This window comes from Mus caroli, unplaced genomic scaffold (genome assembly GCF_978045245.1).
Source record: "Mus caroli unplaced genomic scaffold, Mus_caroli_1 scaffold_14, whole genome shotgun sequence".
In the NCBI taxonomy this organism is placed as follows: domain Eukaryota; kingdom Metazoa; phylum Chordata; class Mammalia; order Rodentia; family Muridae; genus Mus; species Mus caroli.
The window spans coordinates 78,179,312-78,203,345 of NW_028227269.1; the positions used below are offsets into that span (position 1 = coordinate 78,179,312).

The window sequence follows — 24,034 nt, forward strand, 5'->3', positions numbered from 1 at the left end:
CACTGCCTTCCTTTGCTAACCATCTGACAATGTAGCTCTGAGTTGGTCACTTTATATACTTTGTTTCCTCCATTTGAGTGCTGGAATGCGATGGCCACAGGGACTTTGGGGACCAGTTTAGTAAGTGGTAGTTTTAGAAGATTTCAAACAGCACAGAGAAGACACTATTGATTGGTCCTTGCTCTCCTCTCTCTGTTGCCTCTTGAGTGGCTCTGCAATGTCAGGGTTTGATCCACAGCCAGCAGGAGAAGCAGCAGCAGTGAAGACCCTTAAAGTGGTCATTCTGGCTCCAAAGTGACACTGTGAGGAGCCAATGAGTTAACATTTAGCAATTCTCTAAGAACATACTTTGTATATAGTAATCACTATATGAAATACAGTATGAGGAGAAGAAGGAGGAGGAGGAGGAGGAGGAGAAGGAGGAGAAGGAGAAGGAGAAGGAGAAGGAGAAGGAGAAGGAGAAGAAGAAGAAGAAGAAGAAGAAGAAGAAGAAGAAGAAGAAGAAGAAGAAGAAGAAGAAGAAGAAGAAGAAGAAAGAAGAAGGTGGTTCATCCTTTAATCTATGCCTGAAAGAACAGCATTGAACTTTTGCCTGTTTACTTATAGGTCCAAGCAAGATGCAAGTGGCCATTTGCAAGGATTTGAAGGGCATGGTGCACAATTTTGCTCAAGGATTTTGACCATCTGTCCAGCCTTAGTGTATTTTGACGTCATCTCTACTCCAGCGTCCCACTGGCCTTTCTTTCCTTCCTTCCCCTCCACATGTGTCTATTGGTGTTGCTGCCTCTTCTTCAGTTACAGCCACCAGTAAGCACAGTAGGCGCTCTGTCTGTCAGCACGAGGGCCACCAGGCTTCTGTTTAAGCACAAAATTCTCTCCCCTTTAGGTTGCACGTCCTATTGAGGTATGAGGCCTACGTTTTTGATCATTATGCCATTCTGCAAGCTTTGTACATGAAGTGATATAGCTCACATGCGGTGGAGTCTAGCTATATGTTTTGATTGTCTAACCTGAGCTTGAGCAGAGTGGGAAAAGTTTGGTCTAGATCGATCTGAGGGGCAGCTAATAGCCAGCGTCTTGCTTCCGGGTTTCCCAGATGCACTCAGTAGAAAGGCAAAACCCTCCTGGCAGTTTGTGTTGTGACAGTTCAGCCACCAATAGAGGTCTCTGTAGGAACAGCCACTTCAAAGTTGGTGGTGTGAGGGGATTGCTGGGATTTGTGTGTGGAGCGATGGGAGGAACATCTACAAGCAGGAAGCATAGGGTTTAACCATGCATGATTACCCAGAGTGCAGTGCCTTGACAAGCTGGTTAAAATGTACCTCATATAACAATGTGAAGGGCTGCTCCTGGAAAGGCTACAGCTCCACAGGCCAAGGGGTCAAAGTAAGTAAGCATGGAGCTAGTGGGACCCGTGGACCTCTGTGCAAAGGTGCAATGCAGATGCAAGCAGGGAAAACATGGTGTGTGCGTTGGTGGCTCACTGTGGCTGTCCAAAAATGTGCTCAATTATATGTAGGCTTTTCCAAATAAATAAATAAAACATGCAGGAGAAAATGCTTTTCTAGAAGCAAATTCTGCCACTGCTACACACTGGCACATACGTCCTCACTGCCATAAACGTACCTATGCAAACTCACGCAGCCATGTACCTTCCCATGATGGAGATCAAGTTGGAAAACATGACTGAGTGGATTGAAAAGTATTGTGCTCTAATCCCAGCAGTTTTGATCCAAAGCAAAACCTTATCCTCCAGTGCATGAGGATAACTAGGTAAAGCAGATATAAAACACACTTCTATGAAAATAGCTTGAAATTGGAGAGAGGCAGCGCACACCTTTAATCTCAGCACTTGGGAGGCAGAGACGGGGGATCTCTGAGTCAAGGCCAGCCTGGTCTACAGAGTGAGTTCCAGGACAGCCAAGGCTACACAGAGAAACCCTGTCTTCAAAAGCAAAGCACATAAAAGTATGTGCTCATGCTCTGGACTTTGGGGATACTTTTGCTGTTTGTTAGCTGATGGCTTTAACAACCTTCACCAGTGGATTGGCACATGAGGATTTCAGAAGGAAGAGGCTGGTGTAGACTCTTGCTTTTATAGGTCAGCCTTTAGCTGACCTATACAGGCAAATGCTGCTTTTCTCCAGGCACAGCACAGTGATGTGATACATGGACCTTCCTGACCCAGAAGCCTGAGGAACCCATGGGGTTTGGAAAAGGGAGACTGGAGGGAGGTAGTATACAGATGAGCCTGGTGCCAGCATCAGCTGGACAGCCTGAGGCAGATGAGCTCTGTTCTTAGTGCCACCAACGACCATTCAGAGATGTAACATATACATGAAGCACTAACGATTAGATATCCAGAGATGTGAGCAGTCTTCTTTTGTTCCTTCATCCTTCAGTAAATCCTGCAGTATTTACTATGTACCAAACACTGGCCTCAAATCCAAGATCTAGGTCTGCCAGATAGGAGGCACAGAATAAACAAAAAAAGTTGTCAGGGAAATCTAGCTCACCAGAGAACGTTTTGTTCCTCTCAGAGTGAAGCAGGAACAGAGACATCTGAATATTCTAGCTTTACCCTTAACCATGAGCTCTACATACTAAGAGAACATGTGGAAAGAGCCCAGAGGCCCTGTTGACCAGAGGAGTCCATTGTGAGTCCTTAGAAGCTACACAGGCAGCCCAAAACATCAGGGAAGAAGCTGAGAAAGAACTGGCCCAGGTATGTCCAGTCACTAGTGTCACCTGGAGTTCACTGAGTTCTGGAGAATGAAAACAGTCATGCTTACTGACTTGTGCCCAACATCCCAGTACATGTATGTGATATACTTACAGTACAGTTTTGGAAGTTCTCAAATAACATCTGGTTTTCTATTGTAAAGTCCACTGGAGTGATATTTATTATGATGGATCATCCAAGCCCACGAAGACTTAGCAAATCCTGTGATTCCCAGCATGCACACACATCCGGGCTGTCACACGATGCAGCTTCCAGGTGTCATCTTACAGATTTTGTTTATCCCTGCTATCATGGATACCACAGAGTCTTATAGTCAATTTCAGAGGAGCTTGTCTCTCTCAAGATCCTATGCTTCTTGCCCCATTCATCTCTTTGTCTCTAATACCTGTCACAGAGTCCAGCACACAGGTCCAGAATGGGGACTGGTCCTTTTGAGATGGACTAGCCTCTTAGAGACCTAAGCTGACACTGGACTAGATGGTGCCTGCTCTGGTTGTCAAGCTGCATCTTCTGATTCCATGAAAGACTATGACATACACCTCCATATCATGTAATGAAATATTTAAGAGGGAGACCTTAACCTCCTACTGTAGATTCATGATGACTGTATCTCTTTTTCACTAATTGCTTTGCTATTTCATTTCTCCCCATTAATTTTTTTATCACTGTATTTCTGTTCAAGTTTGGTTTCCTTGTAGATTATAAACTTCTCAGCTGCCTTTGGCCTGTCTGTTTATACGTGATCTCAGTAGGCCAGATGCTCCACCACAGTTGTCTTTCACACTTGCAGATGGTCTCATTGGTGTAAGTGAAGCTCCCTCTGTTCCTACGGCTTTTCTAAGGAAAACTGTTTATGAAGCGATGGGTCTCTCAGGGCAGCTAGCATCGTACCTGATCTGCCGCTCAGTGTTCAACAAGTGCATCCAATAAAGGACTGTGCAAGTCGTGGGTTGTTAGTGGCAGCAGAAAACCAGGTACAAGACCAAGCATTTGGTCGGGGCTACTAAAGTTCTGGCATCTTCTTTTTATGAAAGATGATCCAAGTCGAGCATTCCTTATTCAAAATCTGAAATGCTCCCAAATCTATGACTTTTGAATGTCAGCATGATACCAGATAATTCTACTCAAAGTCAAAATACAGGCAAGTAAAAAGTTATATAAAGTATCTCAGGTTCTGTGTATAAAGTGTATGTAAAGCACAGCTGAGTCACGTGCTTAGTCAGTTCCTGTTTGCCATTCTTAGGGAGTCTGGGCTGGAATGCATCTTTTCAGATTCCCTTTAGAGTACTTTATGTTCTGCCCTTTTCTACATCAGAACTGTCTGCTCCGGATGACATAGAACATCTCAGCTATTTTTTTTAACCTGTAGTCCTTGAGCTGTGTTTATCTTTTGATGTGGAGAAGGTACAGAGCTTTCATCAGAATGTCAAAGGGGAAGTCCACATTCCAAAAATAGGTCAAAACCCACCGCAGAGACATCACTGGTGTTCTGTTAAGAGGAGTGAAGCTGGCCATGGTAGTGCAGCCCTATTATCTCAGCACTCAAAAGGCAGGAAGATGGGGTCAGCTAGCGATGCATAGCAAGTTTGAAGCCAGTCTGGGCGATGTTGAGGAGACCTTGACTCAAATTAAATGAAAAAATAAAATAAGAATAAAAGACAAGGGTGGGAGAGAAGCCAAGAACACAGCAGACATGCACAGCTGAAGTTCACAACTACAGCTTCTCTCAGATATCTTGCTTTCTGACTTGTTTTGTTTTGTTTTCTAGAGAAAATTATGTATAAACACTTTTACTATCTTGTGGACCTCAGACTTCAATACCATAACTCACGTCAGCAGGTGTTTTCACAGAGCTCGCTATGTGCCCGGTGTTGTGCTCGTTGTGGGGACTAGGTGAGCAAGGTTCCTTCACAAGTACTCACTGGGGTATTGCTCTTCCTCACCTTCATTAAATAGTAATATTTAATAATTTAATAGTGTTGGTTAACTGATCTTACCCAGCGCTCAGTACTGTCCTGGGCAGCATTGGCAAGTGCTACTTGTACCACCACTGGTGAAAAGAATGGGTAGCAAGTTTTGAGGACAGGCAGGAATTTGAGGGAAGGAAAGGGGGAAGCTGGCATGGACTACTGTGATGAAAGGCAAGCATCCCAGGTCCTAGGCTTCTGCATCTCTGTGGGTAGAAGGTCCTTTTGAGCAGAGTCTTCCTTGTGGCCGGGGTTGGCCTGCAATCAGTTCCAATAAAAAGGGTAATAGATGTCAGGAGTAGACGGAAGAAGAGGTACAGGTTGCCATTAGAACATTTTCTATAGCATAATGATTCTTCAACTAAATGCTATTACTATTACCCTATCAGCTAGAATGTTATCAGGAAAAAGATGGGGTAAGCTAATTGGTTCAGCAGACTTGTGGGGGTTTTTTTGTTTTGTTTTGTTTTTGGGTTTTGGTTTTTGAGACAGGGTTTCTCTGTGTAGCCCTGGCTGTCCTGGAACTCACTGTGTAGACCAGGCTGGCCTCGAACTCAGAAATCCGCCTGCCTCTGCCTCCCGAGTGCTGGGATTAAAGGCGTGCGCCACCACCGCCCAGCCTCAGCAGACTTGTGTAATCAAGGGAGTGCATTCAAGGAATAGGTAGCTATGAAGAAACTTGTAGAACTGTACAGTGTTTTAGAGGTACTTACTCCATCAGCACCCCTGGCTGAGGTGGCCTCCTTCCTGTCTCCTGCTAATGTTCTCCAGGGGTCATGCCCAGGAGAGTCCTCTTAAGGTGATCCACAGACCGCAAAGGCAAGAGGTGGGGTGGAGAAGGAACCAGAGTAGAACTGGAGGGACACACGGGCCATGTCTGACAGGTTTGCTTTTATTCTTGATTCTAGAGGTGAGTATGTGTGCTCCCATTTTACCTGTTTGGGAAAGCTACAGGTTTTTAATAGCTTCTGCCATAGCTGTTACACTATCAATTTGATACTCTCAGATATCTTGCTTTCTGACTTGTTTTGTTTTCTAGAGAAAATTATGTATAAACTAACCTCTTTTCCTCCTAAGCAAACAAACAATAAAAATATTTTTCTTTGGAAACATTGCTTCCTGCAAAGGGCCTCGCTCCATTTCCCTCTGTGTGTCTCTCCTCTGCTTTCTCCCCCTGTGTTTAGACTCAGAGCATATTACCATTGGAGACATCCAGCAATGTCCTGTGGGGATCCGACTAAAGTCCCTGGTTCTCTTTTGTGTTCAATACTAAAGCTCATACTGCCCAGTAAGGTTATTTTTATTATTTACAGATATCCTTATAATTAATCTAAGACTCTACATCCTTCCTAATGCTATAACTTTTTAATATAGTTCCTCATGACATGGTGACCCCCAACCATAAAATGATTTTGTTGCTACTTAGTAATTGTAATTTCACTACTATTATGAATCATAAAGTACATATCTATGTTTTCTGATGATTTGGCGGGGGGGCGGGGGGGCACTACTCATGGGTCGAGAACCACTATTCTACATGGAACCAAAGGTAAACAGACTGCAGTTATTTCACTTTCTAAGTACCAAAATTAATAAGTACTACAAGTACAAATCTTGAAAGTATTATTAAAACAGAGTAGAATAGTCATTATTTAAACATCAGCTTATAGTTGCAAAAGTATATGTGCACTGTAAAAGGTACAATGACGTAAAATCTAAAAGCCAACCAATGTGCCTTACTAAACACACTTACGGCACATTAGACACATTTTTATTAGTTTTATGATAGGATTTCTATTCTAATTATTTCCTTTCCCACATTTCTTTTATTACCAGTATTTGGCAAGAAGTCACTTGAATGACTTTCAAAAGGTAGTGTTTTCTTGTCTTCTGTCTAGACATACAATGTGTCTGCTAACTCTGCCTAGAGCCTCATAGGCACTTACTTACCTATGACGTCTGTCCCTTCCTCCCGTCCAATGGACACCATGTACATTAGTCCAGTCTTGGTCTGTGGCCACCCTGCAGAAGTTCGCTCAGAACATTACTGATTCAGGCAACAGTATAACCCCCTTTGTAATGCTACAAAAGTCTGTCTCTCTTAATTCTTAGGTTTCCCTCCCTGATTAAGAGAATTTTATCTTCTCAGACTAGTCTCTGCATTCCAGTGTCTTATGTAACCCAACATTTTCTCCTGTGCACTTCTGGATGGTGCTATCATTAGCCAGAAGAGTTAGAGGTCCACTGCTAATACTGAGTTAGTGGTTGGACTCATTCTTTTACTGGTCATCCTATACCATAGACTCTGAGACAGACTCATAAGACACTAAGGGCATGCTATAGGCTGGCTCTGAATCTAGACCAACCAGTCAGGGTTTCCGGGTGTTTGGCTTTGGAATGAATATATGACCCAAACTGAGAACATGAAATTTTATTACAAGAATTTAGTCAGAACCACCAGGAAGAAGGACCCTTCAGTCTACCATATACCAACCTGGTGGAATATAGTGTGTGGCCATACTTTGGAAGAGCCTGCCTAGAACATTCACATACTGCAAAGCAGAGGTTTAAGGTAGAGAAGGATTCCCACATTTATCTGTCTCAGATGCTTGGTGGTAAGGCCCGTTAGGTCCGTCCCTAACCCTACTGTTGCTTTGCCTACCAAATCAACCTGAGTATATGCACTGTCGCTTATAACCCAGATTCATATCTGAGAATTCAACACTTCCTGAATTCATAGTCCCACCAATACCATAAGCCTCTGTACTAAGGCCATTATGTTACTTGTTGATTGCTCTGACAATTCTGAACAAAACAATGGAAAGGGGGTTATTTATCTTGACTCATTGTTGCAGAGATTTTAGTCTGTAATCTTTGGTCCTGTTGATTCTGGGCCCGTAGCAAGACAGATCATCATGAGAGTATACCATAGACTCTGAGACAGACTCATAAGACACTAAGGGCATGCTATAGGCTGGCTCTGAATCTAGACCAACCAGTCAGGGTTTCCGGGTGTTTGGCTTTGGAATGAATATATGACCCAAACTGAGAACATGAAATTTTATTACAAGAATTTAGTCAGAACCACCAGGAAGAAGGACCCTTCAGTCTACCATATACCAACCTGGTGGAATATAGTGTGTGGCCATACTTTGGAAGAGCCTGCCTAGAACATTCACATACTGCAAAGCAGAGGTTTAAGGTAGAGAAGGATTCCCACATTTATCTGTCTCAGATGCTTGGTGGTAAGGCCCGTTAGGTCCGTCCCTAACCCTACTGTTGCTTTGCCTACCAAATCAACCTGAGTATATGCACTGTCGCTTATAACCCAGATTCATATCTGAGAATTCAACACTTCCTGAATTCATAGTCCCACCAATACCATAAGCCTCTGTACTAAGGCCATTATGTTACTTGTTGATTGCTCTGACAATTCTGAACAAAACAATGGAAAGGGGGTTATTTATCTTGACTCATTGTTGCAGAGATTTTAGTCTGTAATCTTTGGTCCTGTTGATTCTGGGCCCGTAGCAAGACAGATCATCATGAGAGTAGGAGCAAGAGACAGAGGCTGCCCAGCTCGGGGCCAACAGAGAGCCACCTAGAACAAGATGTAGCCTCTAAGGACATACCCCTAGTAGTCTGCTTTCTGTGCCTAGTCTTTATCTCCTAAAATTCTCGAAACCGCCGAGAATAGCACAACCAGCTAGGAACTAAGCTTTTAATAATGAGTTGTTTTGCTTTGGTTTGGATTTTTGGTTTTGCTATTTTTGTTGTTGTTTGGTTTTGTTTTTTGTTTTTTTTTTTGTTTGTTTGTTTTGTTTTTTTTTTTTTGGTGGGGTTTTTTTGTTGTTGTTTTGTTTTGTTTTGCAGGGACACTTTATACTCAAACCATAAGAGTCAGTTTGAACTGGGAATTCCAGAAAGCTACAGAGAGTACTCTTTTTCCTCAGTTCCAGAGAGCACAATGACAGACACATGGAATGCAGGGATTCCAAGAACAAGCTTAGGCCTGGTAACACAATATGTCGCTGACTGTGTGGAGCATCTGCAATTAAATGTAGTCTCCCACCGTACTGGGGGAGGAATCCAGGAGGGCCCACCCCAAACTCCACAACCACCAAAGACCTCTTGCATAAAATGATGCAGTATTTGCATATAACCTAGGCACTTCCTCTTGCACATTTTAAATCATCTCTAGATTACTTGTAAAGACCTAATAGGATGCAAATGATATGCAAATAGTTGTTCTACTGTATTGATTAAGGGATAATGGCAAGAAAAAGGTCTGTATGCATTCAGTACAGATGTTCCCCCCCACCCCAAGTATTTTCAGTCCACAGTTGGTTGAATCCATAGATGCAGAACCAGCCCATATGGAGAACCAACTGGCATTAAAACCCTGGGAGTCCAGATTTTGCTTTCTACAAAACATTCTAATGGAGTTAAATATTTTTTTAATTTTAAATAAGCTAATGTTAAAAATGTCCTTATAAAAGAAATTCTAAAGATCAATTATGCTTTTTTTTTTTTTTTTTTTTTTTTTTTGGTTTTTCGAGACAGGGTTTCTCTGTGTAGTCCTGGCTGTCCTGGAACTCACTCTGTAGACCAGGCTGGCCTCGAACTCAGAAATCCGCCTGCCTCTGCCTCCCAAGTGCTGGGATTAAAGGCGTGCGCCACCACGCCCGGCTTTTTTTTTTTAAAGCAACACTTTAAAATCAAATTCTTGTAAAGAAAAAGATGTCCAGATGTTTTCTGCTTCTACTGAGTATGAAGGGCTGATACTGGGTTGTAAAGAAAATAAATTAATTAATTTTTTAAAAAAAGAAAAGAAATGGGATGAGAGAGGGATAGGTGGCTGAAGACATTTCCTTTCAATGAAAGAGCATTTTCAGGGAGATCAGATTCTGAAACCAGGTGAGAACTTATACTTTGAGGTTCGTCTTCCCAGAGATTCTCTGTCAGCAGAAGAATGTTGTCTTTTCAGAAGAGGATCCAGCTGAGATGAGGGAGCACTGGCTGCTCGGCCAGGGATGCACCTCTGCCTGGAGTGACTCCCAACGCTTCTTGGGAAGAGGCAGATGCTGTGTGAACAAACAGCAAATTAGGGGGGGATAATGCTATGAAAAAAAGGTCTGTATGCATTCAGTACAGATGTTTGATTTTAAACGGGATGAGGGGCTTTTTGTTTTGTACTCTTTCAGTTTAGCTTCTGGGCAGCATTCAAGTGGGGAAAGCCAGGGACTAGCTGAGCCATGGTAGCAGTGTTCTGGCATTGCTTAAGTAAATGGGTTCCATATTGAGTTGAGGGCATCTAATGTCGTCTCTAAGAGGGAGCAGCCATATTTCTTTCTGTAACTTAGTCTGCCCTGGGCTCCAGACACTCTGGGAAAAGAAAGAGTTCAGTTACAGGATTTATTCTCATTTTCTATATGGGAAAGTTTACAGAATAAAAGCTTTGCCATTATTATTGCTTGACTGGATCTAAGCTTATTTAAAATCTAAAGTTAAAAAAACTATTTGAGGCTGTTTGTTGGTCCACACTGTTCTATACTAGTCAACTATTTCATTAAGTTCTAGCATGCGGAGCTCAGCGTGCTTTGTAGAGGTAGCAGCTTCCCTCGCTGTAGCACTTCATGCGTCCACATAACCATCCGTTAGCTACACAACATCAGTCTTCTACTTCCTGGGCCAGGAGGATCCCATACGAGCAGTCATCCCCCAGTTGTGGAGCCCACATCTGCACTTGAAAGTATCTAGGAGGATTATGGACCCCTAGAGGACTCTACCAAGCTCATCATCCCTTATTCTGAATAGGTTCAGGTGATGGGGTGATGCTATCTGGGTTTGTAGTTTCCAAGTCACAGGGAATAACTGGGAAGAGAAAAGAATATCAATTTTGTAAATTTGTTTTGAGGGAGAGTTTGCTGCAGATGGTGATTTTGATGGGAAAGGACTTTACAGTGCCCCATTCATTCCTACTTTCCAATTGAGCTAAGAAAAAAAAAAGAACTTCGAAACAAAAGCAAACACACAAAACTCTCCTACATACACAAAAAGCCTGAGTAAAATGCTTCGTTCAATACACTTACCATTAAAAAAATGTTGGGAACCAAGAAGCCAGTTTCTAAATGTATTTCTATACTTGCCCTCTGAATCCCGTCTTGCTGAAAACTTCAAGATATCAAATTCTCTTCCATAATTTCCTTTCAACAGAACCTACCATATTACCTACCTATCCCCCAAGCATAAATGGCTAAAACAGCTGCCTCTTTCATTCTGGTATATACATACAAACACAAATGAGATACACCCCGTCCATGTATAATATAAATTTCTGCATACATAAACACACTTTAGTCATTTATTTTTTAGTCATTAATCAAAATACAATTCATTTTAAGAGTGCAGTCTTGACATGAGATCATTAGTTCAGGGAGACTGAACTACTTTTGATAATATCGTTTTCTTGCAAACTGCCTATGTGCTGCACAAATCTTCTCCACTGAGAACCCTGGGGACAGCACCAAGGAGCAGCCTCTGTATCCACATGTTAAAAGATCTAAGTTCGCCTGGTGAAGGAGCATACACCATAGATTGAAGATAAGCTGTGGTGTCGTTGTGTTTGTTAAGATGAGGCTCTCCCTAGTTAGCCCTGGCTCAGAGAAACCAACAATATGCTTTATCTCTCAGAATTGAAATATGGAGAATTGGGAGGATAAACCTAAGGATCTTTCGCTTGCTCCAGTTTAGCTTTCTTTCATTCTAACATTTTGTAAGCTGAGGAGAAAGACTTCCAAATCATCTCGTCTAATTTCTGAACGGTTCCTTGAAGGATCAAGAGCACCCGGACTATATCGCCTTCTTCCTGGGATCCATGGGTGATTGTGAATGGCTGGTCCAAGGCTCTCCTTCCTACACCCAAGGAACAAGCTTCAAGTAGCAGATTGACCAGGATGGTGGTTAGGCAAATGAAGGGTAGCCAGGAGCCTGTCCACCCAGAAAGGCAGGCAGTTAGCAGGCTCCTCCACAGGATAGCTGCCCTTGCCCCTCTGCTTTTACTGGAAGACTCTGCCGAGAAGCCAGCCACTGAACAATTGTGTCCAGCAAATGGTAGCTGCTATCATTACATCATCTGTAGAGCCATTGAGGAAGCCAAAGACTTAATAATATCCCTTCCATCTATTGCCTTAAATCATGTACTTACCTCTCAAGATTGCCAGTAATGTGGTTGTGTTGGACTTGCATGAGTCTGTTTTACAGTCAAGAAACGTAAGCTCGTGTGTCTTCCCAAGAACAGTGTTCTAAATGCACCCCAGTGACTACAGTGCCTTCTTATTATAGTTCATTCCACGCTTACTCAGCTTTTAGAACATACAGGGCTATACATGACAAGTAAGATGGCCAGAAGTAGAGGACCCAGTCCTTGGGGGTCTGACTGTCCAAAATCCAGACTTCTGTCACAATGGACTCTGAATGCAAGCTATGTAGGTTCTGAAGGAAGGTGGTACCCCAACCTCTGTAGTCATTTTCATGGAAATGCCTTGAGCCATGATATAAGGTGATGCAGAGCTCAGCTCTAGCCAAATTTGCTCTGTTCTCTGGGTGAGGCCTCTCAGTCCTCAGTCACCTTTGCTTTCCCTGTGACAACTCTGAAACCAAACTGTTACTTCTGACAAGTCTTTCAGACACCAGCTGTGCACTGGGAAGAATTCATTCCCATGACCTGCAAGGACGCTACCCATATCATTATTTGTTTCTGTATTAGAAGCAAACAATGTAATTCTTAAATACTGAAGTTGGGAGTTAGTGACATCACTCAGTGGGTAAAGGCATTTGCCACTAAGCCACCTGAATTCTATCCCCGAGAATAGAATTTTCCCTATGGTAGATAAAGAAAATTGACTCCCACAAGTTTTCCTCTGACCTCCAACACCCATGTCCTGGTATGTGGGTGTATAGCACACACACACACACACACACACACACACACATGAATTAAATAAATGTAATAATTTTTTAACAAATCAAATTTCCTTCATTCCGTTGTTTAAAATGCTTTGCTTTTGTTTTGAACAAACATTCTAGTAATTTTTCTCATCTGCTTCAAAAAATGATCTATGTTCTAGCCCTACAGTAAATTCCTTTGTTAAAGTAATAAGAGGGTGATTTCACTGCAGTTTACTTACTAATTTATTCCACAGTTTGGGTGTTAATCTTGCTGTCAGATGAATGCAATCAAATTTTGGACTGGATTTCTTCCTGTGTGTGGAGGGGGGGGGGTGGATTTTTATAGCACATTCTCCTGTAATTGCCTTTTGCACACACACCCAATGTCTCATTTTCAAGAGGGCCCAGCCAAACCCATCACGGCCTATAATTAACAACTAAATAATGTTTTTAAAGATCTGATGCCATGCACAAAAGTTATTTGAGTTAAAAATCTCAGTTTATTTCCTTTTGCTTTTATTCTATGACAAGGTCTCACTTTGTAGCATAGATTGGCCTTGGAACTCAACTATCCCCCTGCCTCAGCTTCCTGAATGCTGTGATTGCAAGTATGCACTAGTACTCCCAGAGTGATAGCTCATTGGTATGTAAGCGAGATAGTTATTTCAGCTCTTTGGATGCTTAAGTCTTTCCTAAGGTGGATGGCTGAGGTTGCCTTCTGTGGTCAGTGTGAAAGTCGATGCTGAGAATGAACCATGGTAGCCCTCAGCTGGTGGCAGAGACGAGCCCTGTTTGCCATTGCTGCTTGTGATGACTAGTGTTAGTCATCAACTTGACAGGATCTAGAGTCCTGAGCCTCTGGGGCTCGTCTATGGGGGGATCAGCTTAATTAGGACAGTTGATGTGGGAAGGCCAGTCTCAACTGTGAACAGTACTATTCTCTAGGCAGGGAATCCTGAGCTGAATAAATCTGAGAAAGCAAGCTGAGTTTAGCACTCATCCCTCTCTGCTCCTTGGCCAGCTCCTGCTGCTGTGGTAGATTAAACTGTGTGCCAAAAGAAACCCTTTCTCCCTTAAGCTGCATCTGTTGAGGTATTCATCACAGCGATGGAAAAGGAGCGAAGAAGATGTTATTTTGGTCAGACATGCCCTTTCAGACGCCTAGCAGAAAGCTGTCTGCGATTTACCACTTGCCATTTCTGTGTTTCATAGCGCTCGGGCTGAGCTTTTAAAGACTTCACCTTGTCATGGCAATGCCATAGACCATCTTTGTCTGATTCCTGAAGGCAGGGAAGGGAGAGCTTTTGGTGTTTTTCACAAACCTCTTTAGGTCATTCTGATGTTCAATTTGAATTAAGAGCCACTCTTGTTGCCGAGATTAAAAGTTTTTTGTTAGCCAGAATCTACTCGGACTGTGTTAACTGAAGGGATTTACCATAGGGAATCAGAAGAATCACAGTCCAGTGGATTAGATTTGGAGGCTTTCATAAGAGACCAGAGCTAGAATGGACTTTCTAGCAGGGGCCAGGGTGGCTAACTAGCCTTTTCACCCCAAGACCACATGGTATCAAATAGCCACTTGATTCTGTATTTACTTTCTTGTTTTCTTTTTATCTGCTGGCCAAAGCACATAGATACATCCCAAGAACCCAAGTTCATCTGTTCTTCCTTCCGTTTCCCTGCCTGGGTCAATTAGCGTGGATCCATCTAAATTCCTCGGGGGATCTTATTGCCCTAGCCTGGGATATATGTCTATCTTTTATCCACTCAGATAATGTGGTGTGAACTGGCTTCCAAACCCCTAAGCCCATCCCCTGAATGTGTGGATTCATACTAGAAGCTGTGTAGGTATCTCACAGTGTGTCATACTGCTGTTTTGTCTTGTTTGTTTTGTTTTGGTGAGACAGGATCTCACATAACCCAGGCTAACTTCAAACTCACTATGTTGGAGGATGGCCTTGAACTCATGATCTTCCTTCCATCTCCTGCGTGCTTTACACTACCTCCTGAGTTCATTACAAGCATGAATCACCATACCCAGCTCAAAATGTATCTTCATACTTAACCATAGCTTCCATCCTACCCCCAAAACCGTATTAAATAACTATTTCTATTTCTGCCTTATTGATGATGACATGACTGTGTGCCACAATCTCATCATATTAGAAAGATTTTCTTGCAGATGTTGCTCCAAGAATCTTTCCTCTTTCTATGCCTTCTTCTCCCTTTTATGAATATGATTGTGACACTGTCTATATGTGAAAGTCAGAGTTTTGGGAAGTCTGCTCCTCCTAGATAGTAAAGTTGAAGAGTAGAGAGTAGAATGGAAATACTGTCTACACTGCGTGCACCTTGAATCACTGCAGTAGAGCATGTTAAAGGGCACTAAGCTCGTTTACTATGGAGATGCTGAGACAGAACTTTATAAAGCTTTATAAAACTTTACAGAAGGCTGCTGAAAGATTCAAAAGGAAGAGAGAGAGAGAGAGAGAGAGAGAGAGAGAGAGAGAGAGAGAGAGAGACAGCAAATAAGCAAGCAAAGACCCTTGCCACCAAGCATACTAACCCGAGTTTGATCCCTCCATCTACAAGGTGGATGGAGGTAGCTAACTGTGAGTTGTCATACACACACACACACACACACACAAATACGTGTATTTTGTTTTTAATGTTGCCAGGAGCTTGGCACATAGCTATTGTGCTGGGTAGTTTTATGTCAACTTCATATAAGCTAAAGTCACCTGTAATCTGTTAAGAAAAATGCCTCCATAACATTTGGCTATAGGCAAACCTGTAGGGCATTTTCTTAATTAGTGATTGATGAGAAAGGACCAGCCCATTGTGGGTGGTGCTATCCCTGAGCTGGTGGTCCTGGGTTCTATAAGAAAGCAGACTGAGCAAGCCTTGGGGAGCAAGCTACTAAGCAGCATCCCTCCGTGGCCTCTGCATCAGCTCCTGCCTCCAGGCTCCTCCTTCCTTTCCTCCCCAAGTTACTTTAGTTATGGTGGTCTCTCACAGCAATATCAACCCTGAGATAGCTAGTAGTCAGTACAGTCTAAATGATAGTGTTTACTAAGCATTTCTTTTACCAGAAATGGCTGGGTTCATACTGATGGGATAAGTGTCCAGGAATAGTACACAACTGTTTCCCATTCTCTCCTATTCTATCTAGCCTCTATCTTTCATATATGGGATGACCAAAGGAGTTCATGAAACTCGGCTCTCTAAGAGCTCAGATTTGGTAGAGGAAGCAGCCATTATTAGGCCAACATGGACACATAGATTTGGGGATAGAGTCCTTACCTGCTCCATCTCATCGGTATAGGGTAGAGAGGGGAAAGTGCACTCTATGGGTCAATCACATTCTGGTTTTGCTGACACCCACCCCTTCATGGAAGGTGGGAAGCAGGGGCTTTCATGTAGAGGAGGTGATTCGCCATTGAGATGATCTGAGAAGGCAAAGTTAAGGTAAGGCAGTGGTCATAGATGTATTAGAAGCAAAGATGAATCTATTGCTTCAAGGAGAAGAGAAGAAAAGAAAGAAAACGAAGGGGGCTGGATTTCAGTAAATCGCAGTGCACAACAACAACAAAAAATAAGTCATGGAGCAATAAATAACGTGATAGGAGAAGTTAAAGCTACAGGCGACCGTTGGTAAATGGTGCCACATCCAAGAAGATCCACCAGGAAACAGCACAGATGTCATCCTTCGAGTAACTGGCAAATTCTTAGAACTTGTCTTTGAGTATTAATGCAGGAAATCTTCCTATGTTTTGCATATACCTAAAAACCTAGAAACTCAGGTTGAAAGAACCATAGACCCAATCCTTAAGTAATGTTTGAAAGTAATTTATAAATAATGATAAAATTGGGTGCCAGATGCAATGGAGTTTCCTGCCTAGTATAGGTGGGGGAAGGGCTGCAGCCAGGTTTTCAATGCTCTGCCCCTTTCTGCTGCGCTTCCTTGGCTTCTGCCTGCTGGCTCAGCCCGCTGGTTCGGTTCTCAGCTGCTACTTTCGCCATGTGGCAGCCAAGCAGCTTCTCAGGACCTCAGAAAGCACAAGCACCTTCTCTTGGCTCTCCAAGAGAACTCCCCTGCCCCCTGTGGCAAGAAGACAGGGCACCCAGGCGGGGGTGGGGAGTCAGTGATAGCAGTTCTCCTAAGGAGGGCTCCTCTGTCAGAAGTGTGGAAGGAACACAAGTCAAGTGGAAAGAACACATGCCTGCCCGTAAGTCTCATAGTAGCACACCGGTGATTTTACATCCCATGGCGACTGAGATACATTCGCTGATAGAAAAGCACTAGCAGAGACAGAAGGGCCGCTTGGTCAGGCCTTGTCCTCCACCTGGAACTTACCAATTCAGCTAGACTCCCCGGCTGGCAAATCCCCAGAGACCCTTCTGCCTGTGCTGCCTCAGCACCAGGATTACAGATGCACAGTACCATGCCTGGCTTTTCCTGTGAGCTCTGGGCATTGAACTCTGCTCCTCGTGCTTGCACTTGCCGACAGTCATCTCTCCAGTCCCCCATTTTTGATGCCTATAATGCATTATTATGGTCACCCTGTGCAATCTGTCATTACCCACACAATACAACATACCCAAAGTTCAAAGGCTAGTTATTCCTCCTGTTTAATTGAAGATCTGGACCCCTGACTCTCATCCCCGCCTGCCCTCCCTCCCTGCCTCAGCACAGATAACCACCATTCCACTCTCGGCCTCTAAGCTCCACACATGAATGTGAACATGCCAAAACTGTTTCTCTAGGCTTGGCCTATTTAACATGCTATTTGCCAGCCCTGCACATTTTGTGACAAAGACAAATTCCCTTGTTTCTCTTTTTTTCTTTTTTAAATTCAAACCCAATTTAACTGTACTCTACATTTTAGTCTATAACTTGCACATTTCAAATCCCATTAAATCTCTCTCTACGCAGAGGTAAAGGACAGTAAGGGAAAATTATGAGACAATATCCAGTTGATAAACGGCAGTCTTGTCTTTTTGAGATACGTTTGATATTAGAGATCTAATTCAATAGCTCCTCAAGCCTCGAGAAAGGGGCTGTGCAAAGATTCTGCATTTGTCTTTGGGTATGTTTGGAGACTAGAGCAGACGCTAAAAACATTAGCATTCTGTTTATTATTCATTTATACCTCATCTCTATCCAAAACATACTTACAGTGGCTTCAGCTTTGACATGGTAATCTCACACGTGACATTTAAAAGCCACAGAGATAGAAAACCTCTCCCTTGGTACCCTGAAGCACAGCTTCATTTAATATGGTTTCCTAAGCTAAATATAGTCAGGAAGGCACTGTCTTTTTTTTTTTTTTTTAAGTTTTGTGTTGTTTTAAAACAAAAAGACCTATTCTTCTATTCCTGTGCATGGCAACTCAACCCAAGAGCTACCCAGTCACTAACCAGAAGCCAAGAAATCAGCTTAACTCCTCGCCTCTGTGGCCCTGCCCTGTCTACTCCCCTAAGCTTCCCTTCTTGGTACCCTCCTGCCCTGCCCTTTGTCCACATTCATGCCCTGAGCATCTCTCACCTGACTGGTTTGACAGTTCCTCTCTGGAGCAGCTCCTACTCCATTGCTCCAGGACCAAGTGTCCATTCTGACCCAATGCTGGGACATCCATCCTTCCCTTGGTGTCTTTTAGTTGTCTCTAGGATTTAATTGAAACTCTTGAGCATGCTCACTGGACCCTGAGGATCTGTCCGCAGCTGAGCTGCATCTCTCTGAATGGCTTCTCCTTTGCCTTGTTTCTTTATCACCTTCCTCCAAACACTGAGGCAGTTTGTATTCCTCAGAGTGGCTCCTATGATCCACCTACTTGTAATTTACCCTTTCCTACCTACCTGGCTAGTCCTCTTGCTCCAAAGCAGACCCTGTGTTCAAGACTCGGTGACACCTCCTGGACAAAGCTGTTTTCACAACCCACCCCCTGAAGATCAGACACTCTCTTTTTGTGCGTTTCCCTGTCTGGGGCCCATAAACTGTTACTCACTGTGTTTTCTCTTCACTGGAGTGAATGAGCATAGGAACAAAGACCACACTGTGTGGTTTCTGTTGTCCTTAGCTTATAGCATTTCACCTGACACATTTACAATATTCTATACGTGTTCACAAAGCCCTTGTTTATATGCATGGATGAATAATTTAGTACTTTTTGTTAGCAACATTCTTTCTACTCCTGTAATTGCGAGGAACTGGATCAGCTATTCCCACACAGTGACTGGAGGTCCTGAGTGTTGCAGAAATCTGGCTGTAAAAAGCAGGCTTATGAACAGTGGCAGGCTCTCGGCTATTGACATGACGTCGTCAACTCCTTGTAGGGTACAGAACAGTTTCTTCTTCCTTCTTTGGTCTTTACTGTAATACACAGAAAGACTACATAGGAATCTAGGCCTGAGGATATCTGTGGATTGAGAAGGGACTTCAGAACTCTAGGAAACCTCATCCTTGTTGTTTCTCTGACCTGTGTTCCTTTCTGGAGAGTGGGTGAGATAAATGAATCACTCAGTGTCCAACCCAGGCTCTGAAAATTGACAGGGCAAGGCAGAAGTGAGGAATGCTGTTAAAATCAGCAAGTACCAAGTGACCACTGCAGACCCACACTCTGGGAGGCAGAGTGAAAAGACAGTGAAGACCTTCCTGAAACACAAGCCATAGCTATTACTGTCGCTGCATCTCATACACCTCCTGTAACAGGTTCTGATGATACAGTTATTTAAATGTATAAAATACAGAGTAAAGCTTGGGAAACTATCTGAAAGTCCGCCACAGTAGCAAGTAACGGTTGAAAAATGAAGACATATTTCAGAGTTAACTAGGGCAATGGCCTAAATCAGAGATTGCAACTGGTGCCTGCTGGGACCAGGATCGCAAGATTTTCAAGCTCAGGAAATTGTTAATAAAAATCAAAAGTTTCTCACTTGCGGTTCTTTGTGATCTTGGGTGTAAATAGGTTGCGTATGACTCGATGGCCTGTGGGAAAACCTACAAAGGTTCTGTATGTGTGGACTCTGGATAAACACAAGGACTGTTTAACTGGCTGAGCTCCCCTTGGTGTAATGCGTAAGCACACGGGCAAGCAAAACTGGGAACTGAAGAATGCCTCTGTCTCACAGTAGAGATCTGAGAGGTCAACAAACCTTTCTGTAAAGGTCCCGATAAATACTGGAGACTGTGCACATTAAGATGGTCTTCGAAGCAGTTCCTCTCTTCTGCCATTATAGCCTGCCACAGACTGTGAACAGTTAAGCATGGCTATGTTTCTGTGAAATATGAAGGCTGGGAACTTGAATCTCATATAGTCCCCACATGTCACAAATATGTTTCTATTGTCCTTGTTCAAATTAAAAAAAAAAAATCACTAAAACGATTCTTAGCTGGTGGGCCATATAAAAAACAGGAGGCAAGACTCAGCACGTAGATTGCATGGACACTGGATAGTTGCCATTGCAAAGCCTTGCTCTTAGTCTGTTTAAAGTTAGCCAGTCCCCACCTCCACCCCAAGACCTCTGCCCCCCGCCCAAATGAGCTAGGCTGTTTTGTCCTGTATGGAAGCTAAGGGAATTCTCTTTTCTCTATGTTTTCCCATTCTGAAGAAGCTGCTTGATACCCAGCATGAATGTAGAAAAGCCAAATGGTTCACCTTGTGTTTTCCAAACCCTCAGAGACTAGTCTACATTTCAGACAGCCTGGGTGATGAGTGAGCCCCGTGCTTCCCACAAGGAACCCTATCCCTTAAGCATCTGTGGCCCAGTCAAATTTATGCATGGAAAGGCTAAGTGAAATCTATTAATATCCTAGCTAGAAAGAAAACTATAAAATTACACATATATGCAAGTGTGTGTGTGTATTCCACAGTTCAAAGTGTAGTCAGCAGAAAATGCTTGCACACTGTTGCGTGGGGAGGAAACCGGTGTCTTTGAAATAAAATACCCTGCCATTGGCATATCCAGGCTTGAAGCCTGGCTGCAGCTTTTAGCTTCCACCACGTGTTTACATTGGAAATCTCTCTGTGCACATATAGAGTTAGTTCTCTTATGAAATCATGTCTCTAGGGAAGGATAATTTAAAGCCATTTCCGTTTGTTATGTCTGAGCTGAACTAGACTATTAGGGCTTGTTAACGCTGGATAAACTTGAGCCCTATAACTGCCTTCATCTGCAGATTATAGAATCTGTCCAACAAATTGCATTCTGATGTTCTCAGAATAGATGGCTGAGCAAGCAGGGTTCTCTTTAATTCATATTCCATGACCACAACTGTCTTAGGAATCATGATTCTGACCTTCATGCTCACTTGGTGTAGCAGAGATGATCTGTCAGATGGCCAAAGGCAGCGGTAATGGAGACCCTAAACTCCATCTGCATCTGCGCTCTTCTAAGGCAGAGCAGGCAACGGCTGGCAGCAGAAAACTGCTGGCGAAGCATCTTTCTTCAGCATGTCTCCCTTCCCCCAAGTCTTAGCATAAATCATGTTAGGTCCACTGAAATAGCGTGTGTGGTCTGTACTTAGAGATTTCATTTGAAAATTATATTGTGGCAACCATGAGACAGAGGGATAAACTACAATAAGTTTCTCTCAGCTAGTGTTTAAAGTGAACAGAGCAAAGTGAAGATAGACAGTTGCCCTGATTTAGTGAAGGGGAGGTGGCGGCTGCCCTGGTATAGTCGGACTCCCTCCACTCCCATCCATCAAACCCACTGAGCATGCTTGCTCTGTTGCTTACCCTGAAGGCTACAGCTTATTACTGCTCTCTGCTTCACATACCAAGATGATCCAGAATAGAAACTGCATCAGTCTGACTTTGTTTATAGAAGAACCTACCAGAAGATCTGGCACGGCCTCAGGGAAGTCATGGATGGGGTGACAGAGCAGTGGTGTTCCCAAGCAGTGTATTGGCCTCCAGCTCTAGAAAAGGATTCCTACCCCATAGCTCTGCTAAATTCAGTTTTACAATAACTGAGGGAAGGCGCTGTCTTAGGCCTTCCTTCCTGTTGGTGTTCTAGCTGGCAATGGGGTATGGAGATGGATTGGACCTTGCTGAAGGGCAACTGTGCGGTTTAAGCCATCCTGATCTAGACCAGACCCAAAGGATATCAGAAAGGGAGGAGAGACATGAAGTAGTGGCATTTGGAGTGGGAATAGCATTTTAACTCATGAGGGAAAGAATCTGCTACACTCAGGGGACGCAAGCAGAAACAGTAGAAACTACAGCTCCTGTTTCTCCTTCATCCTTAGGTCTTCTCTTGATCAATTCATGAGTGCCTGAGGTGAACCAGACAGACATGGTCTCTACCTCCACAAAGCATATAGTCTGAAGGAAGAATAAACATGAGTCAAAGAACCCTTGTCTCTACCTCAAAGGAGATGGCTTCACTAAGGGAACTGAGAGGTTCTGCAAGAACGTCAGGCACACTTTACAGGCCTTGGCTAAGGAAGGGGGTAGCCATTGGTGAGAGCATTTCATGGAGGAAAGTTGTCATGTATACTGTGTGTAAGAGGCTGTGAGAAAGTGACGACATGGCCCTGCAGCAAATGATTTCCTCCTCGGACGGAGGGCGCTAGATTGTCCCTGGTCCCTGTCGGCTTTACAGGGGGCTGCGGTGCTGAGGATGAGTGGGGAAGGGGAGAACCCGGCCAGCAAGCCCACGCCTGTGCAAGACGTGCAGGGTGACGGACGCTGGATGTCTCTGCACCATCGGTTTGTAGCGGACAGCAAAGACAAGGAACCCGAAGTAGTCTTTATAGGGGACTCCTTGGTTCAGCTAATGCACCAATGTGAGATCTGGCGGGAGCTCTTCTCACCTCTGCATGCACTTAACTTTGGCATTGGTGGTGACAGCACACAGCATGTACTCTGGCGGCTTGAGAATGGGGAGCTGGAACACATCCGGCCCAAGATTGTGGTGGTCTGGGTGGGCACCAACAACCATAGCCACACAGCAGAACAAGTGACAGGTGGCATCAAAGCCATCGTACAACTGGTGAACAAGCTGCAGCCCCAGGCACGGGTGGTTGTGCTGGGCCTGCTTCCGAGAGGCCAGCACCCCAACCCACTTCGAGAGAAAAACCGACAGGTAAACGAGCTGGTTCGGGCAGCGCTGGCTGGCTACCCCCGAGCCCATTTCTTAGATGCAGACCCTGGGTTTGTGCATTCCGATGGCACCATAAGTCACCATGACATGTATGATTACCTACACCTGAGCCGCCTGGGCTACACACCTGTCTGCCGGGCCCTGCACTCCTTGCTTCTTCGTCTCTTGGCCCAAGATCAGGGCCAAGGCATCCCTCTGCCAGAGACAGCATCCTAAGCATCTTTCCTTCCCTTGACATTAAATGCTTCTCCTCCTCAAAAAAAAAAAAAGAAAGTGACGACATGTGGTCTGCACACATGGACTGGAGTCAGGGAAGCCTACAAGGGAGTTTCTGTCTTCACTCGAAAGCAAATGAAAACTGTTGACCTGCTTCAAGCAACAAAGAGATTAGGAGATGAGATTTTTCTTGTTGGAAAGACACTGTTATAGCGTAGAGAAGGGATTAGACAGGTAAGTGAGGGAATGCCCCCGGAGAAGCAGATGTGAGTGTCCAGGTGAGTGATGCTATTTGCACGGAGGTGATGCGGGTGACGTTAAAGAGACAGTAGTCATGGGCTTGGATTGTGTCTCAACTGTAGAGCACTTGCCTAGTATATTCAGGGCCCTTTGTTCCAAACTGGGGGATGGGAGGACTGAGGAGAAGTTCAGGAAGTGAATTCATAGGCTGATTATTGCCTTGGCCTCGGAGATGTCTGCAGTACCTTGGGGATGGTATAGTGAAGAGGGTAAAGAGGTCTGGGCATTTGAGAGTCATTTCCCTGCAGGGGACTACTGATCCATGAGAAGACATAAGTAAATAGCAACTGAACTCCTGACAGAATTAGTTAATGGAGGAGCCCCAGGTCTCTGGGGCCTGCACTTAAATAGTATATAAATACTATATAAACCTCCTGTGAGGATACTACAGTGTGCGCACACACACACACACACACACACACACTCACGCATTCGTGCATGTTCCTCTCCTATCACCATTTTCACAAAACAAACTAACTAAATAAATAAGCCTAAAGCAGTACAGAGCTTTCCTGACCATGAGACTACAAAAAGCAATATTAGGAACATGAACTATATCATAATCTCAAAAAGAAAAAAAAAAGGGAGCTATGGTTTTTACTGCTTATGGTGTTATACGTGGATGATGTCCTATTATAAGAACTTACATATTTACATACACTTAAGTCTGAGTCCAGCCTGGCCTGCATAGAAAGCTCCTGCTTTAGATAAAATGGAAAAAGAAGAGACTGGCTCACCACGTGTGCTT

At 43.8% G+C, this 24,034-nt stretch overlaps 2 protein-coding genes and 1 long non-coding RNA gene across 3 annotated transcripts in view; 2 read left to right on the forward strand and 1 right to left on the reverse strand.

The window, feature by feature from the left end:
* The window catches only part of Rad51b (RAD51 paralog B), a 520,188-nt gene that overhangs the window by 382,946 nt on the left and 113,208 nt on the right, over nt 1-24,034 (forward strand). The window lies entirely within an intron of this gene.
* LOC147001264 (uncharacterized) lies at nt 9,409-18,414 on the reverse strand. Its single transcript, XR_015045235.1, has 3 exons — nt 18,209-18,414; nt 17,018-17,200; nt 9,409-9,794 (listed from the first exon to the last, which is right to left on the reverse strand). It is a non-coding gene; the product is annotated as an uncharacterized LOC147001264 (long non-coding RNA).
* Nucleotides 22,185-23,031, forward strand: LOC110306769 (platelet-activating factor acetylhydrolase IB subunit alpha1). The gene has a single exon (XM_021178859.3). It carries the CDS (start codon nt 22,288-22,290, stop codon nt 22,984-22,986), a length of 699 nt encoding a protein of 232 aa, XP_021034518.1. The 5' UTR covers nt 22,185-22,287; the 3' UTR covers nt 22,987-23,031.

Excerpts from the sequence above, each read along its gene's own strand:
- LOC110306769 (XM_021178859.3), top strand. The coding sequence starts at position 22,288 with ATGAGTGGGGAAGGGGAGAACCCGGCCAGCAAGCCCACGCCTGTGCAA.